Source organism: Onychomys torridus, chromosome 18, assembly GCF_903995425.1.
Source record: "Onychomys torridus chromosome 18, mOncTor1.1, whole genome shotgun sequence".
In the NCBI taxonomy this organism is placed as follows: domain Eukaryota; kingdom Metazoa; phylum Chordata; class Mammalia; order Rodentia; family Cricetidae; genus Onychomys; species Onychomys torridus.
Genome location: NC_050460.1, coordinates 3,563,705 through 3,581,838, shown reverse-complemented (window position 1 = coordinate 3,581,838; position 18,134 = coordinate 3,563,705). Strand labels below are relative to the sequence as shown.

The following is an 18,134-nucleotide window of genomic DNA, read 5'->3' as shown; positions in this document are numbered from 1 at the left end:
ATGTGTAATTTTATTTATTAGGGATGTCATATCATTCCCTGACTTTAGAAATGCAGGACCCACTATTTCTGTGTCATTTGGTAAGGCACGTGATAGTCTAGAAAAGTAGTACTAGATTGAAATAACCTAGAATTGTTGCTGATCAGATAGGCTCAGTCAGTAAAATATTTGCTGTGTGAGCATGAAACCTGAGTTTGTATATCATAACCCATATTTTTTAAAAAAGCTAGGTGTGATGGTAGTGCACTTGCAACCCAGCATTGAGGGGAAACAGGTGTATCCCTGGGGCTAGCTGGCCAGCTAGCCTAGTCTAATAGGCCAATACACTTCAAGCCAATGAAAAGCCATGTTTTTGCCTTGGATCTTCCAAGGTGGAAGGATCCTGAAAAATGACATTGAAGGTTAGCCACATCGCATGCATGTATACCCCTGCTCTCTCCTTACACACACTCTCTCTCAAACACACACATTTTTAATTGTAATGCAAGGATTTGTTTGTAGATGCAACTGTGAGTTTATCAATATTTGTAACATAAATGTCTTAGATGTGAATACACATTTTAGAAGAGCGTAGTCTAACAAATTGAATAATTTGCATGGAGTCTACTCCATAAAAATGAAGCTTTTGAAATATCCAGTTTATATGGAAAATCATATATTTCAGTATTGTTTTCAAGTAAATGTAATTGTTAACACTTTTTGGGACCATCATTTGTTATCTTTTCCTGGATAGTAGCATACACTTAATTTTCTATCTTGGGATTTAGTCATGAATGAACTCAGGCAAATGTTATTAAGTATCTTTCCATAGCTCTTTTGAGAGATTGACTTTTATCACCCAAACTGGTGTATTCTTGTAAATAACAATTGATATTTTGATAAACCTTGAAAGCCGTCATTGTTGGTATGTTACTTTTGACCTTAGTCCATAAGAAAAACAAATTAAGCATTGCCTTAGTTAGGGTTTCTGCTGCTGTTAAGAAACACCATGGCTCAAAAGCAAGTTGAGGAGGAAAGAGTTTATTTGGCTTACAGTTTAGCATTGCTGTTCATTACTGAAGGGAGTTAGAACAGGAACTCAAACAGGGCAGGATCCCAGAGGCAGGCAGAAGCTGATGGAGAGGCCATGAAGGGGAGCAGCTTACTGTGTTGCTTTCTTTTAGAACCAAGGACCACTAGTCCAGGGATGACATTACTCACCACAGGCTGGGCCCTCCCCCATAGATCACTACATGAGAAAATGCCTTAGAGCTGGATCTCATGGAGGCATTTCCTCAGCTGAGGTTCCTTCCTCTCTGATGACTCTAGCTTGTGTGACTTGACACGCAAAACAATCCAGTACAAGTGTTACCCATCAGTTCCTTGTTTCACTCTCTCCAGATTTAAGACTGCATGCCCAGTGCATCCCTGTGCATACTGCCTGCTCCCCACTGGGGATGCTATCAACTCTGCTGTTTTCTTTCTTCTTTAGATAGGGTCTCACACTGTAGCCTTGTTGGCCATAAACCTTGTAGATCTTCCTATTCTAGCCCCAAGTGCTGGAATGGAGTGTTATTATTTGGTGAGGAGGTTGTGTGTGTGCGCTAAGGTACATGTGCGTAGGTGCATGTGCACTTGAGTGGGTGTGCATGTAGAAGCCAGCATCAGGTTCTTCCTCATTGTTCTTCACTTTTTCTTTTAACAAGTGCCCACCTGTTTGGCTGTGCTGACTGGCCTGTGGGCTCCAGGGATCTGCCTGGCTCTGCTTAGGATTACAAATGCCCCTGTACTTACCCTTTTAGGTGAGCCTAGGAACCAGACTCAGGTCTCCATGCTTCTGTGAAAGCACCTTGCCCGCTGAGCCATCTTCCCAGCCCACAGTGCTCTACTGAGTAGTGTTTTTCACTCTTGGCCCTCCAGTTCACTGTGAGATAACTGTGCTCCTCTGTCTCCAAATCCTGAACAATAAGAACATTGATTTTACATGAAAGAGTTGAGTTTAGTTCTGTAAGTTTCATTACTGGTTAATCTTTATTTTTTGTTTGTTTATACTGATTAAAAATAACTTAAGGTTTAAATTAAAGCATATACTTCTCTACTGAATTTTTAAAGGCTGATTGTTACATTTTCACATGGATGTTTTATGTAGGAGGGTCTTCATTTATTTACAGAAATTCTTAATTATTTTTAAAATCAATGTGAATCTTTCTAATTGTCTTTATAATAATTATATTTATACACTGGAAAGAGGTCGACTGGGGCTTTTTTATTATTTATGCCATTATGAAGCATGAAAACATGGAATAATTTTAGTATTTATATCACTTATCTCATGCCAAAACAATATAGACTAAATCTGTCTTTGTGAATAGAAATACTTGACTATAGTTAGGCAGAACTGGAATGGCACCCACTAATTTCTGTTGTTGTATATTGGACTTCTTTATATCTCCATAACATAGACTTTTCTTTTACCTGCAAATTCCTTAACAGGTGTTCCTCATAAAAATATTCATTATATTTGATTTTTCATGTTAACTTCTAAAATGTGCACATAGCATATCAAATCCATATTGTCCTGAATACTTTTAGGTGAATGTCACACGTTATTTTAGAGGAGAAATCAGAAAGCTATTTTATGATAGTCTGCAGACTAAGAATTGTTTGTACATTTCTAAATAACTGAAAAGAAAGAATTCAAAATGTGAAAGTTCTGTAAGTTGTGTATTTCAGGATATGTAACCACAGCCATTAATCTCCAGTTACTGCTCTCCTACCAGAGGGTTCCTAACCCAAGACCTTCAGTGTTCCCTCCCTCCTTTTGTCCCATCAAAGAGGATCTGGACAGTTTTGGTACTCTGTTTTCTACACTTCTTTTTGCCAGCCTAAATCATGATTTTAAAGTTTTTCTCATCTAATGTACTCAGTACATTTTGCCTCTTTGTTCCACAAGAACATGATTCTCTTGCTGACTTAGTAAGAGGAACATATTACAGTTGCTGAGTCCTTCTCGCCTGGAGAGAGCAAGGGGCTTGTTGAAGGTCTTGACCTGAGAAGCAAGAGGTATGAACCAGAAGAGGAGAGACGATGGGGTCTAGCTTGTGCTTGGAGGTTTTTGTAATATGTGAAAATGCCGATGGTTAAGGAAAGCTCTGTGTAAAAGCCCAGCAAAACTTGAACGGAAACATGTAGCTTCACACGTATGTAGTGATTTCTGTAGTCACTGTTGCACTGCTTGGTAATGAGGCATTATAAAAGAACTGATCAAATAATTGAATTTAAGTCATGCTCTCTTTTTAAAGCCAAATCATGCATTTCTTGGGCTGTGGTGGTGAAGGGCTGGGTAGAGAAAATGGTACTGAGTGGAGCTGCTAAGACTGAAAACCCCATTTCCTTTCACCTCCCTTTGGGCAGAGAAGAGGGCTCTTCCCAAGTGATTCAGTCCAAGCTTTGCTGACCACACTCTGCAAACTGTCTAGTAAAGAGTGCTGTACCAGAGACCAGTCCTGGCAAACCCACTCCCTTCTGGGCAATGGGAAGGATGTCCTAGAGCCCCCTTAACCCCAGCCACCTACCCAGTGCCCAGTCAGTGCCAGTATGGATCCCACACCTGCTGCTGATTATGCCAGTCACTCCCCTCTTACTTTGTGAAGTGCCTTTCTGAGGGTGAGTGGATATCCTTCCTATCTTAGTAGTCGATGAGACTCCGACTCCTAAATCAGTGAAGGGTGCCTAGCAGGAGGGTGTGGCCAAAGGCAGGGGGCCACAGACTGACCAGACAGTGGATGAGAGGAAGATAGGCATGGGCATCCATGGACATTCCACTCCTGGGTTCATTAGCCTGTGTTTAGACTTAGTAATGCTACCCTAACAGTTACATGAGCTAGTTAGTAGTCAGTGCTGTAGACTTGGTAATGCTACCCTAACAGTTACATGAGCTAGTTAGTAGTCAGTGCTGTAGCATATGGACTGGGTAGAGGAAGGAGGGAAGATTGGAGTGGAAATGGCTTCTGTTGGCTCTACTAGAAAAGTCTTTCAAAGACAGCAGCACCTCTGTGACACCTTTGTAGGCCCCAGAGAGGCACCATGTTGCACTCCTGTGCTTCTTGAGAATTACATCCTGCCAGTCCCAACCCCACCTTGGCAAAGCATTGGTTTTTGTTGTTGTTGTTTTGTTTTTAACCTGCTACTGTGAGCTGACTACTAGGGGTTGTTTTGCAAAGGATGAATCTTAGTAAGTATAGTAGAGTGTTCACAAACCATCTCAGTCGGTGTACATGGGTATGAACAACAAGGTGTACACACACTATTTTTATATAAGGATGCAGTGTCTGACTTGAGACAGGATAGAGGAAGAAGAGATGGGTAGTGGCATCTTGCTTTACTTATTGACTGTTGGTAAGAATAAGAGTCCTGATCTCAAGGCAGTTTTTGGTCAGTTCTGCCACTGTGGGCAAGTCCATTTCTTTATCTACAAAATGACCATGAGATCACCCCCTCCTAGGATTGTGCAACTAAATTTAATTAGCCCAAACATAGTAAATCCTCAGTAAATGTTAGTAATTATCATTTGCTGTGGATATCGCTCTGTGTAAATAAAGTTCTGATTGGCCAGTGGCCAGGCAGGAAGTATAGGCGGGACAAGAGAGAAGAGAATTCTGGGAAGTAGAAGGTTGGAGAGAGACACTGCCAGCCGCCGCCATGAAAAGCAACATGTAAAGACACTGGTAAGCCATGAGCCATGTGGCAAAGTATAGACTAACAGAAATGGGTTAATTTGAGATAGAAGAAGCAGATAACAAGAAGCCTGCCACGGCCATACAGTTTCTAAACAATGTAAGTTTCTGTGTGCTTTCTTGGTTGGGTCTGAGCGACTGTGGGACTGGCGGGTAAGAGAGATTTGTCCTGACTGGGCCAGGCAGGAAAACTCTTAACTACAATCATTGGCATTATTAATTTTTGAAAGATTAGACATACCTTTGAAGTTTTACAAGCCTATACATGTGTGTATTGTATCATCGCCCTCAGACCCCGTGCAGCAGTCATTTCTCAGTACTTTGAGCATGGAGATCAGGACCCTTGTTATGAAGCAGTGTAAAGTTCAGAGTTTAAAGGAGAAGGCTCATTCTCCCATCACCAGGCTCAGTCTGTGGGCTCTCCTTACAAAGGAGCAGGCATGCCACACTGGTGTTGTGCCAGCAGCAGCAGCAGTATCTGAGTTTATTTGGAAGTACTCTGCCCACACTCCTGTGCATGCTGGCCTCTGTCAGGGCCAGATACCATGGGCAGTACACTGTGCTGAAAGTCTTGCTTTTCGTTACACAGAAGTCTCCAGTTGCCTTTCTCTCTTAACTAATATCTATTCATGGTTACCCTAGACCCGAAAGAAATGAATGAAACTAGAGTAAGACTATGATTCAATTACTTTTAGCTAATTAGGAGTTTCTTAATCACCTTAATCTCCTTGGAGAAAAGGCGTGATGTAAATAGGCAGTAATAACAGTGGTACTATGTTTAATTCCAGTGATGTTTTTGAAATTAATTAATTTAGTAATAACAGCTTTAAACAAGCATGTCAGCACCCCAGATGGCTTAGACTTAAGACTGAAGTTCCTAGCACTCTGTAGTGGTGACTTGCTCTGAGAAAATGTCTTCAAACAGCTCCAAATCACCTTTCCTTTTTCAGAGTGACTCAGGCCAGGCTTTGAGCAGTTCTCTCCACTATTCTGTGTGCAAAATGTGGCCTCTAAAGAGAGCTGTCTCTTAAATATCTGAGACTGAATGAGACAGAAAGACCTGGCCTGTATTATAGGCCAGAGGCAGTAGCTTCTGCATATATCCCCACAGACTATACATTGCTGCCCACAGGTCCTGTCAAAAGTTCCTTCCAGTTGCTTAGTCTCTTCACTTAGCCACACCCCTTTGTGCTCAAAATACTGTAGACTATTTGGTGCAGTGTGTACATAAGTTCCAAGCTGCCTGGAACAATATGGGGCTATTGTGTAAACACACTGCCATTACAGTTTACATAAGCAGTGGGTAAGAAGCTGACATGACCAAAGGCCCAGGATAGGATGGGCTTGTTTATGTTTATCTTTAAGGTCCTCAAGTTGCAAGATAATTTCTTTCATATGCTAGATAGTTTAATGTGTGAGAATATGGCATAAAAGTCCCCATAATGATCATTTCTAAAATGATATGTGGCATACCAAGCTCTTCCCTAGCAAGAGCTCTTCTGTACACAGAAGGTTGGTCATAAGATGGAGTAATAAGAGAATTGGGACAATTTATACATACACAAGTGCTTTCCTGGTACTCTATATGGAAAAAAATCACAACAGGACAGACTTCTTAAACTGGTAGAAATTATGTCAGTTAAATGGGGTTAGCATATAAGTTCTGTTTTGATGCTCATATTTCAACATTTTTGTTTTCCTTATGAATATACTATTGTGTAGAATTAGAAATAGTACAAGATCAAATATAAAATTCTGTTTTTTGGGAATTCTGTTTGAAATAACATTTTTTAAAAAGCACTTACTTGTATTTTTAACATTTTTGTTTAAAACTAATTTAAAATTTAAAATTCAAGAATTTAAAATATAGCCAACAGTTTATAGTGGAACAAATATCTCATTACATTGACTTCACAACTACTTCTTTGGAGACAGTTAGAAGCCCGGGTTCTCCGAGCCCTTTTCCATTTTCCTCAGGCTGTTCTGCAGGGTGGCCAGCCCCTGGCCTGTTTCAGTGTATTTGGTAGCATAGGAGACATCTGGTAATGCCATGTCCCCATTAGGCCAGAAATAAGAGGGGATTTCTTTTAACTAGAAGCTTTGTTTTGACTTTCATTTATTCAATTAGTGGCATCAAATAAAAATATCTCATGTTGCTTCAGATGTAGATATTGGTGCATTCAGTTTTAGGTCTCCAAGCTCCAGGTCTCCAAAAGGTCTATTGTGACTTTTTTGGGTTTGCTGTCAGCCTGTCTGTCCCCTGCTCTCCACCCACTGCCCCAGTTTATTCTTTGAGAAGTAGATTTCTCTCCAAGTTTCCTCTTTGTGCTGTTCCCCTTACCTCTGCTCCTTTCTCCTCACCTCCCTGCTTAGCAAATGTGTATTACTAAGGACTTCTAGTGGCTAATGCTGGAAGTGCCTCCCAGAAAAATCCACTAATATAAGCAGTTGATCTACGTGCTATCTGTCATAAGCTACCACAGCAGCTGGCAAGAAGTGAGAATCCTGGGTTGTAAATAATTTTGACTGCAAGACACTCTTTTCATGAAATTTTTACTGTATTTAAGTGATGATTTCAGTAAGAAGAGGCTATACTGCACTGTGTATAATATTAGCTGTTACCTTCTGTTTGAGTCAGTTCAGAAACTGCACTGAAGTTTCATTGATAGAGACATTTATTGTGGTCCGAGAGACTTATAATGGGAGAGTTCAGCCAGATAAAATGGAATGTTATTGCTTTGCGAGCTGTGATCCAGTGCACAAGAGGACCTCGGTATCCTGCAGCTTAGGGGACAGCTTATGAAGCCTCTCTGACCCCTAAGAATCACCCTCACTCTGACATAAATGTTGTGAAATGTTAGAGCAGGTTGAAAAGGCAGAGAATTCTTGGCTCTCTGAGTTGGGGTCAGGAGTCACTCACAACCTCCAGACACTGCACTTGGCATCTTCTCTGGCAAGATACTAGAACAGTTGAGTGTATTATGTAAGCAGACTTGTGTGATGGCACAGCTAAGTTTTGGTCTACTATGATAGGAAATGGTTAAAATTATATTCATTAAAAAAAAAAGACAGAAAGAAATTAAAAAGATTTGGAAATATTCTCCCTCCATAGTGAATACTGGGATTGCACTTGATTTGAAAATGCAAATTTGTTCAAATTTGTACCCAATTGATACATTTAGGAACATTTTGCAAATAACTTAAACTTCACACCTCCTTAGGCACAATTTTGTCTGTAAAAAACACTAGATGAACCAGAGCTGTGCTTGGGTGAACTGACCGTTAAGCCCCTGCCAGTTCCCTGGCTCACTGGGTATGTTCTGAGCTATAGGCATCCATATGTTGTAGTACTACTTGTGTGAGAGTTCAGTACCTTTCATGAACCACCTCATAGCAGCTCACAGCACAGGCTATAGACTTCCACTTCAGGGCTTTTTCAAAGTAAAGTGGCCCATTTCTCACAGTGTGTGAAATTTGGTACTGCTTTTATCTGATTGGTGTTTTATTTAATCTCTGTTACTTCAACTCTTTTCAGTGTTGTGCCCTTAACACCATTTTCCTTATAGAGCCCTGTATTTTTCAGTTATGCAGTTTTATATGGTGTAGTAATTTCTGTGGGGTGCGGTGGGAATGCAGCATCACTACAGCATTGCTGACACTGCAGTTGCAATCTCCACAGTTATCCAAGGTCACCAGATGACAATGCAGACTTCCCTTAATGGTAGACTTCTTTCCAGACACGCACTTCACCCATCAGTGAACGCTTGCTGATGCCATTGCTCTCTAACTTGTAATTCTTTGAGGATTATTTTGATCGTATTCACTCCCAACTCTTTCCCAGATCCACATCCACCCTCTCAAATTCATGTTTGTGTGTCCTCCCTCCCTCCCTCCCTCCCTCCCTCCCTCCCTCCCTCCCTCCCTGCCTCCCTCACTCCCTCCCTCACTCCCTCCCTCTCTTTCCCCACCTCTCTCTTTCTCTCCTGTGTCACTCAAGTATTCTTGGGTATGGGGCCACTCCTGGAGAGTAAGTCAACCTACTGGGGACCTACCAGGGGTTGCACCCATGAAGAAAACTGGCTCTCGCTGTCACAGAAGCTGTCAAATGCCAATAGCTCCTCAAGTAGGTGGTCCTCGGGTTTGTGCTCTGCCCCTTCGTGCTGAGATTTTTGTTTGTTTGTTTTTTGTTCTTTGAGACAAGGTTTCTCTGTGTGGTTTTGGTGCCTGTTCTGGATCTCTCTCTGTAGACCAGGCTGGCCTCAAACTCACAGAGATCTGCCTGACTCTGCCTCCTGAGTGCTGGGATTAAAGACGTGTGCCACCACCGCCTGGCCTTCATGCTGAGATTTTTTTTCCCCAGGCTGAGCTTGCATACATCTTGAACATGCTAACCGAATCACTGTGTGTTCATATGTGCATCTGTTCTGTTGTATCTGGAGAGCACTGCTTACTGATAGCCATCCACCATCTCTGGCTCCTATAATCTTTCGGCCCCCTCTTTACCAGTGATCCCTGGAGGCTCATTGATCTTTAAAGCTCCTTCTTTCCAAATTCAGGCATAACTCTAAGCTACTGTAGTTACACAGAACATTTATATTTTCCAAATTCCAGAGCTAAACTTTGCCTGATTCTAGTTGGTGCTGGAGGGTCTCCCTTTGCTCCATTGCTGCCTCCCAGGATTACCTGTGGGTGAGACTTGACTTTGGTCACAGCACATCTCTGCCTAAGGTGGTCAAGAGTTTGTGAGGAACCCCAAACTCTACAGTAGATTTTCACATTTTATCCAGGTTGGCTCTTTGCCCCTTTCCCACCCATAAACTCTACTTTTCTCTAAAGTGAATTGAGACAAAGGGTATTTTTTTATTGTTTAAACCATTTTCCACCTCTTGTACCTATAAGTTTTGCGTGTAGTAGCATCACAGTATGTTTCTTTCTGTTTGAAACAGCTCAGGCAAATCTTTAGGTTCTTTTGAAAGTTTTATTTAGGTCCCTCCTATAATTTTCAATAGTTGTGTAGTGAAAGCTCCGTAAGTAGAGGTGAAGGGCTGTGAGGGAACCAGAGCAAGTTACTCTGGAGACAGTTCTTTATTTAAATAGTATTTCCGTAGTGACCTTGAAAAAGTTGATGACCACAGCTCCAAGTGATAACGTAGGCCCTATGAAGATGACTAGTCAGTCCCCTGTCTTCTCCCTAACGTTCAAATGTGGCCACAGTTCTCTTCCATTGTGAGATAAAAAGAGGAACTGGGTTTTATTGCGAGTGTTTCCCACAGTGATCAGCCATTTGTACCCCAGTTAAAATGTAGAGCTTTTATATTTGGTCCAGGTGTTACAAAGTATGTTGTAAGCTGGGTTTGGTGGCACACACCTTTAACCTAGCACTCGGGAGGCAGAGGCAAACAGCTCTAAAAGTGCAAGGCCCACCTTGTCTTTACCATGAGTTTCAGAACAGCCAGGGCTGCATAGAGACAACTGTCTCCAGCAGGCTGGAGGGAAAGAGAGGAGACCATATTGTGTGAGTGCGTGGGGGTGGGGGTAGATTAATATTTAAATTTTGTGTGTGTGTGTGTGTGTGTGTGTGTGTGTGTGTGCGCGCGCACGTGTGCGTGTGTGCATGTGTACATGTGAGTAATTATAGGTACCATAGGAGCCAGAGGCATAGGACCCTCCAGGAGCTAGAGTTACGGGCAGTTGTAAGCTTCCTGACATGGGTGCTGGGAAGTAAACTCGGTGGTCTTAACTTCTGGGCCATTTGTGTTTACACATGTGTCTCAGTGTGAGTATGTACAAGTGAATGCATGGAGGCCAAGAGGTTGTCAGATCAAAGTTATAGGTGGTTGTAAGCTGCCCAGTGTGATGCCAGAAGACTACCTTGGGTTCTCTGAAAGAGCAGCATGTACTCTTAATCAACAAGCTGGCTGTGGCTCAACATTGAGCTTTGAAGACTGTCTCAGCCATTGGTGCTGCTATGACTGGATACCACAGGCTGGGTAATTTATGTCACAGTTCTGGAGGGTGAGAAGTCCACAGGTGCCAACATCTAGTAAGGAAATCCTTCATTAGAGTACGGTAGAAGGCAAAAGGAAAATTCTTTGAGCAAAGTTAGAAGCCTCTTTATGAAGCATTTTGCTCCTTTCACAGGGGAGGAACCCCCGGGACCCTTTTAAAACACTCCTTTTTTTTAAATTCACTAATCAAAGATCCCCCTCTTCCCTCTTCCTGCCCCACTGGCCTTCCATGGGAGGCAATCCAGTATAGGCAAATCCAAACCTTTCCTCCTGCCTCAAGGCTGCACAATGTGTTCCACCATAGGTAGTGGGCTCCAAAAAGCCCCTTCTTGCACCAGGGATGGATTCTGATCCTACCGCCAGGGGGCCTCCCAAGCAGATCAAGCTACACAATTGTCTCGCCATGCAGAGGGCCTAATCCAGTCCCATGCAGGCTCCACAGCCATTGATCCAACTTTCATGAGTTCCCACTAGTTTGGTTTGGTCATCTCTGCAGGTTTCCCCATCATTATCCTGATGCACTTGCTCATAGAATCCCTCTCTCTCTTTCTCCTACTGGACGCATGGAGCTCTGCTTGGTGTTGGGCTGTGGATCTCTGCATCTGCCTCCATCAGTCATTGGAGAAAAGTTCTGTGATGACAGTTTGAGTATTCACCAATCTGATCCTTGGGGCAAGCCAGTTCAGTTCAGTCACCCTCTCCACTATTTCTAGTAGTCTAAGCTGGGGTCATCCTTGGGGATTCCTGGGAACTTCCCTAGCACCGGGTTTCTCTCTATCCCCATGATGTCTCCCTCCATCATGGTATCCCTCTCAGTGCTTTCCCACTCCATCCCTGTTCCAGCTCAACCATCCCATTCCTTTATGTTCTCATCCCATCCCCTATCCTCCATTGCCCACCCCTCATCCACAGTTTACTCATGGAGATCTCATCCATTTCCCCTTCCCAGGGCAATCCATGCGTCCCTCTTTGGGTCTTCCTTGTTAGCTAGCTTCTCTGGAGTTGTGTGTTGTTGTCTGGTTATCCTTTGCTTTACTTCTAGCATCTACTTATGAGTGAGTACATACCATGTTTGTCCTTCTGAGTCTGGGTTACCTCGCTCAGGATGATATTTTCTAGTTCCATCCATTTGCCTGCAAATTTCATGATGTCACTGTTTGTTTGTTTGTTTGTTTGTTTGTTTTATCACTGAGTAATACTCCATTGTGTAAATGTAGCTGGGTCTTGAGGAAGATTGATTCCCAATTTTCTAAGAAAGCGCCATACTGATTTCCAAAGTGGCTGTACAAGTTTGCACTCCCACCAACAGTGGAGGAGTGTTCCCCTTGCTCTACATCCTCTCCAACATAAGCTATCTACAGTGCTTTTGATCTTAGCCATTCTGACAGGTGTAAGATGGTATCTCAGAGTCGCTTTGATTTGCATCTCCCTGATGACTAAGGATGTTGAGCAACTCCTTAAATGTCTTTCAGCCTTTTGAAATTCTTCCTTTGAGAATTCTGTTTAGCTCTGTTAGCTCTAGAGCCCATTTTTTAATTGGATTGTTCATTATTTTGATGTCTAATTTCTTGAGTTCTTTATATATTTTGGAGACCAGCCCTCTGTCAGATGTGGGGTTGGTGAAAATCTTCTATTCTGTAGGCTGTTATTTTGTCTTGTTTGTTGTGTCCTTTGCCTTACAGAAGCTTGTCAGTTTCAGGGGGTCCCATTTATTAATTTTTGTTCTCAGTGTCTGAAAACAGTGTCTTGATTGTCACATTAGCAACACATTAATCTTGGAGACACACAGGGTGCCATTCACACAGCTCTGATTGGTGGCAGAAGACAGTCTTAGATTGACTCGGTGCCTGTCTTCTGAAGGCCTCCTCTTCAGCTCATGTTTGCAGTTTGGATCCCTATTCCTGGAGTCCTCAGACAAATTCTCCTTTGGCCCAGTCCACCCAGGGTTTTTCCCAAACCTAGTCATGCCTGGATACCACCTGACCTAATGTGAAGAAGTCTAGGAACGTTAGTGTGGAGGGTCAGGTCCATTCAGTGACCAGCGTGTTTGTAAACTATGGTCTTCAAATGATGAGTTTCTGGGAATTCTTAACAAATAGTTGTAAATAATCATGACTCAACATACAAAGATATTTTGCTACATAGTTGCTCTAGGATACCTGAGACTGTGCAGCCTACCTTGAAGTACCACAGATGCCTCTACCTGTTAAGCTTAGGGATGAGCAGAAGAAGGTGTAGGAGGTAAGGAATCTTCAGAGACGATAGAAGGAAAAAACTTGATAACTCAGAAGATGTTATTGAAACTTTTGTCACCCAAAGAACACTAATGACAAACTACTTTTGTTAAGAAAATCTGTGTTCCTTAGGTGACCGAAATCATCTAAAAGCTAGATATAAAATCCTCATACTAAAACGTTAACATTCTCATTCCAAAACCAAACTTCTCTTAATTGTAGAGAAGCAAGTTTCCAACAGAAAATAAAGCAGTAATGATACCAACAGTGAGAAGTAGTAAGTTCTTCTCATGGTTTTATTTACAGACCTTAGGTTAACCTGGGGAGTTACTTTGAAAACAACTCTCTTATGAAAGGCATTTCTGGTTTTCTAGTTTAATAAAATACAAATTTTAGCTTTTTTTTAACTTTTAGGTGAAATTTTCTTTTCATCTGCTTTAGTTTTGTATTACAACCTTATATTAGAGTTGAACAGATTCATTAGACGGATTTCTGAGCTATGTTAATCCATAGTTTCCTAGTGCATTAGTGTTAGAAATTTCAGAGCTGCTAGTAAACAAGTAATAAAAATCCACTAGCAGTGGACTGTATAAAGGTATTTTGGACAGAATAATAATGGCCATGCCCATGGCTGGTTTTTCCATCTGGCCGTGGATATCTGAGTTGAATAGAGGGTGAGAAAACCATTTCACTTGAGTTTTATAAACAGTGTTTATAAAATCAGCCACTCTACCTGGTATTCTGTTGGTATTGTCAATGTGATATGCAGTGAAGACGGGATGACGTAAGGGAGTTTACTCATTCCCCACAATCTGCTTTAGTCAGCACTCCGATCTGAGATGTTTATTCCAGGGCTTCCACACTGGTATAAATTATTTCCTTTATAATAATACATTGTTCCGCAGTGTCCAGTAATTTGCTTATTGCTGTATTTTCAACACGTTTTCTCGGTGTTCCATTGAAACCTCATTTGAAAGATCTTGGAGCTGAGCAGCAGTATACTTGCTGGCGCAACCAGTCTGTGGTCTCCAGCATGGAAAAGTAAACTGTAAAATTTCAGAGGAAACCAACAACAACCCGGTGACTGCACTGCTCTCAGGGGTGACAGTCCCTTTGCTTTGGCGTGTTCCTTCTTCACTTGTGTAGTCACTACACAGAAGATCGTGGTGCTGAGGACAGTCAGAGGCTTTGGGGGCAGATGGGGTGGTCAGACCCGCTTGTCAGTTTCAGTCCCATGGCCCATCGTACCAGATGTCCCTGACAAAGCGGCTCACCTTTCAGATGTCTCTTCACTGTCCACATCTGTGAAGCTAAGAACCCAGCCTCCTCACATGGACCATCATGTGAGCAGTGCCGTGAGATACAGCACTTACACTTGGTATGGAGGAGGGGAGAGTTACTTACATCTCTACTCATCTGCCCAGCATTCATACTGTAACTGCTGGCTATAAAGTAGCAGACCCAGACAGGAACTGCTTCTTACTGAACCATTCTCCTGCTGCGCCTGCAGAATCCTCAGAGCCACATATTTTCCATTCAGTCACAGTGGCCAGTGGGATAGAGGGAAGACAGCAGCTCTCTCTCCGGAAAGCCCATACCTAGCCCTGTCCTACTGCAGCCACAGGGGCCTTCAGCCCAGAGGGCTTCCCAGAAAGACTGGAGGCCTCATAGAGTATGTAACAGCTGCAGGATTATGGGTCAGTGAATGCTATTCTCTGGACAAGGACCAGGAGCTAGTCTTTACCAAAATATTAATTTAATTGTGAGTTTTTAATGTCTCAGTGAGCCAATGTTGATGCTGTGGTTTTGTTCTCCATTCAGCCTGCTCCTCTGCCTCACAACTGGGTTCATTTTATTGCCAGTATTTTCCTGTTTCCTGCGTTATTGATGGGCCACTATTAGCCAGTTCTTTGACAGTGGGCCGTGGCAGCTAACCTTACATGACAACCCTCATTTGGCGTAACATCCAAGCCGAACAAAGGTTACTGATGATGGTTTAGACCTTTTCAGTGTGCACATTTGTAATGGCACAAGTGACTTGATGTCAGCACAATAGAGTTCTTAACTGTTCCTGTTATCACTGCCTGTTCAATATGGTAAGCTGTAAAACAGAATATTTTAATGTACATGAATTACACAGAGCTTGAAGAGTGAATGTTAAAATATTGGATTCCAAAGTTCAAGCTCTTCTATGAGGCTGGGGGTTCTGTGTCCTCAGTGAACATAAAGCTATGTTAAACTTGCTGTCTCCTATGTCTTAAAGCACAGGAAATTGATCAGTGCATCCAACTAACTGTAAGAATCTAGTGCACTTAAGAGGCATGGTGGATTATATTTTAAATAAATGTAATAAAAGTGTGGTTTTTTCTGATATATACAAATAATTCAATCTGTATATTTGATTACTACAAAATAAATATGATGGGAGTTAGTGATAAGCAATATAAAGCAAAACAAGGTAAAATGTAAAGGAACAGATGGGTTCATGTCTAGGAGTCTTAATCAGGTTCATTTTCTCTGCAGTTAAAAAATTAAAAGGCAGGAAAACTCTTGAGCCAAAGGTGGCAGGGAAGAAATGTTGAACACAGCAAACAAAATCAGAAGTTGAAGAAAGGCAGAGGTGAGGAAACACACATATACAGTAGGCACACAGGAAAACGGAAAAAAAGACACACACCCTCCAAACAGAGGAGACCCTCAGGAACCCGAAAATTTGGTCTCTTCTCTGGGGTTGTCTTTTAAAGTCTCTGAAGGGTCTTTCTCTCCTAATGTAGCGGTTTTAGTTTGTGGAAACGCAGGATAGCTGCTTAGCCCAAGATTGTTGTATGTCATGCCCTGATCTGGCCTTTGGTTGTTAGCCAGGGTGTCAGCAGGGCTCTGCTGGCAGGAGAAAAAAATCCACTAGGCCTTTGTTCTAAGTTGCCAGACTTTGTCCCAAGTTAGGAGGGTAGGGAAGAAGCCAGCCATCTTGGAAGTTCACTGTCCTCTTTCTTTACCTGACTGCCTACCAGGGAGTCTGTCTAACTCCTGGTCCCTCAGCTAGGTGCTGAATAAAACCATTGAGAGAAACATTTGAAGAGATGGGGTATTTTGAATACTGTTTGTGATGAGTGGTATCACACACTATTAGTGGTTTCCCTCTCTCTTCTTCCTGTGTGTGTGTGTGTGGTGGGGGGTTAGTGTGTGGAGTGTGTAGGAATGTGTGTGTGTGTGTGTGTGTGTGTGTGTGTGTGTGTGTGTGTGTTGCTAGAGATTGAACCCTAGGCCCTGTAGTATGCTCAGTGAGTGCTTTACCACTGAGTTACATCCTTAGTTCTGTTGAATTCTTTAAACTAATTTTCATATGAAGACATTTTGACTAAAGTGGATGAAAGTTTCAAGTTTCTAGGTGTTAGAGATGTTTGTGAAATGAATTTGAACATTTTTTAAAATGATCACCCCCCCCTCAAAAAAAAAAAAAAGCAGGGGCATTTAGAACTCAGGTCAAAGCCAAGCACAGTGGCTCATTCTTAGAATCCTAGCTCTTAGGAGGTTGAGGTGGGAAATTTGTCCAATTTTAAGACCATTTGGGCCATCTAATGAGTTCCAGGACTCCCTGGACTACAGTATGAGACCATACCTCAAAAAACAGACAATCAAACAAAACAAAAAAACCCAGAAGAGTCCTTAGATGGGTTGGTCACACATTTATTTATAACTGTTCATTCATTCCTGTCCCAAGGCAAGTCCAGTGTTTTCTAGCGTAACTGCACCTGGAGTGCAAGTCTACTGTCTCACAAATGTAGAGATATCTGTCATTTCCACCGTATGGGAACCTGTCTGCCTGTGTCTAAAGCCTGACTCTTGGTGTGATCTCATGTGTGGCTGTTCCTTTACAGATGATGCAGTCTCTCAAGGCTCTGATTGAAAATGCAGATTCTGTGTATGAAAAGATTGTGCATTGCCAGAAGGCAGGTGAGTGAGTTTTTTTCAAACAAAAGTAATGCCATCATCGGCTTTCCTCACAGTTATGTCCTTGCTTTGATACACTGTCAAGAAAACAAATAAGACAAGTATTTTTCCCATGGCTAAACACTAATTCATTGGTTCTCAACCTCAGATAATGGATTCACCTGGGAGAGCTTTCAGAATACATCAACATTGGTTGGACATGTTGGCTAGGCTAGTAGTTCCTGACTACTAAACCCTGTGGATGATCTGAGCATGATGGCTCATGTGTAATCCCACCACTTGGGACTCTAGGGCAGGAGGGTGCTGAGTTTAAGACCAATCTGGGCTACAGAGTGAGGGCTTGCTCTAAAACTCAAACATCTCTAGGCATTTCTAACATGCAGCTGTGATTGAGAGCCTGTTTTAATCATCCAAGGTTCTGTGTTAGCTGGCAAACCTCCTTCAAGCTACCTGTACGTTTGCAAGGTGCTGAGGGGGATTTGAGCAAAGGAATGGTTCTTAGAAAGGACGGCCCCTTCCAGCTGTTCAGTGTGCTGCATTTTCAGGTGTCGGTAGATTACCGCGCTGTGCTGTAGAATTCTGCTTGTGTGAACAGCCTATATAGACAATGGGATTATGTTGCCATGAACGACTCATAAACTTAAAATGCCATATAGAAGCACAGGGCACTGCAGAGCATAAACTGTCACCCCGTGCACACAAGGCTGCTGGCTATGACTTACTGTTGCCGCCTCGCCTTGTGAGAGAACAGCACAGAAACTTTAACTGTGTATTCTTTCTACTTTCACTCCACGATAAGGCTTAAAAAGTCACAAGTTTGAGCCCCCATGAATCAGGGACCATGTGTAGATATCTGTAGCTGTAATACTTTTAAAGTGTCTTATATCGTGATAAAAATATAGTGTTTTCAGTTCTCCAACTTCAAGTATCAGATTGGAAGATTCTAACATGAAGCTATTTCAAGTTTTAAATAAGGCTAACCTTGCTTTCTAGGGTGTCTTTAAAATAAAGAGAGTTTATAATTGCTGGGCTTTTAAAAAGTCACTTTTTTTCAGAAATGAAGTAAAGTAGATTGAAAATAAAAGCATGTGTGAACATTTTTGGTATTTATTGGATGAATATTCATATTTCTGACTAATCAGCAAACTCCCAAATCCGCATTTTTTTGTCAGTAAAATACTGTTAGCAAAATGTTTTTATTTCTAGTTCTTTCCAATCTAGTTCTC

The 18,134-nt window shown here is 42.1% G+C and overlaps 1 protein-coding gene across 2 annotated transcripts in view; it reads left to right on the top strand.

The window, feature by feature from the left end:
• Positions 1–18,134, top strand: part of Plcl2 (phospholipase C like 2) — a 185,433-nt gene that overhangs the window by 118,454 nt on the left and 48,845 nt on the right. For both annotated transcript variants that reach the window (XM_036168082.1, XM_036168081.1), the window contains exon 5: positions 16,836–16,911. In XM_036168082.1, coding sequence (XP_036023975.1) covers positions 16,836–16,911 — 76 coding nt within the window. The remainder of the gene's footprint in view (positions 1–16,835; positions 16,912–18,134) is intronic.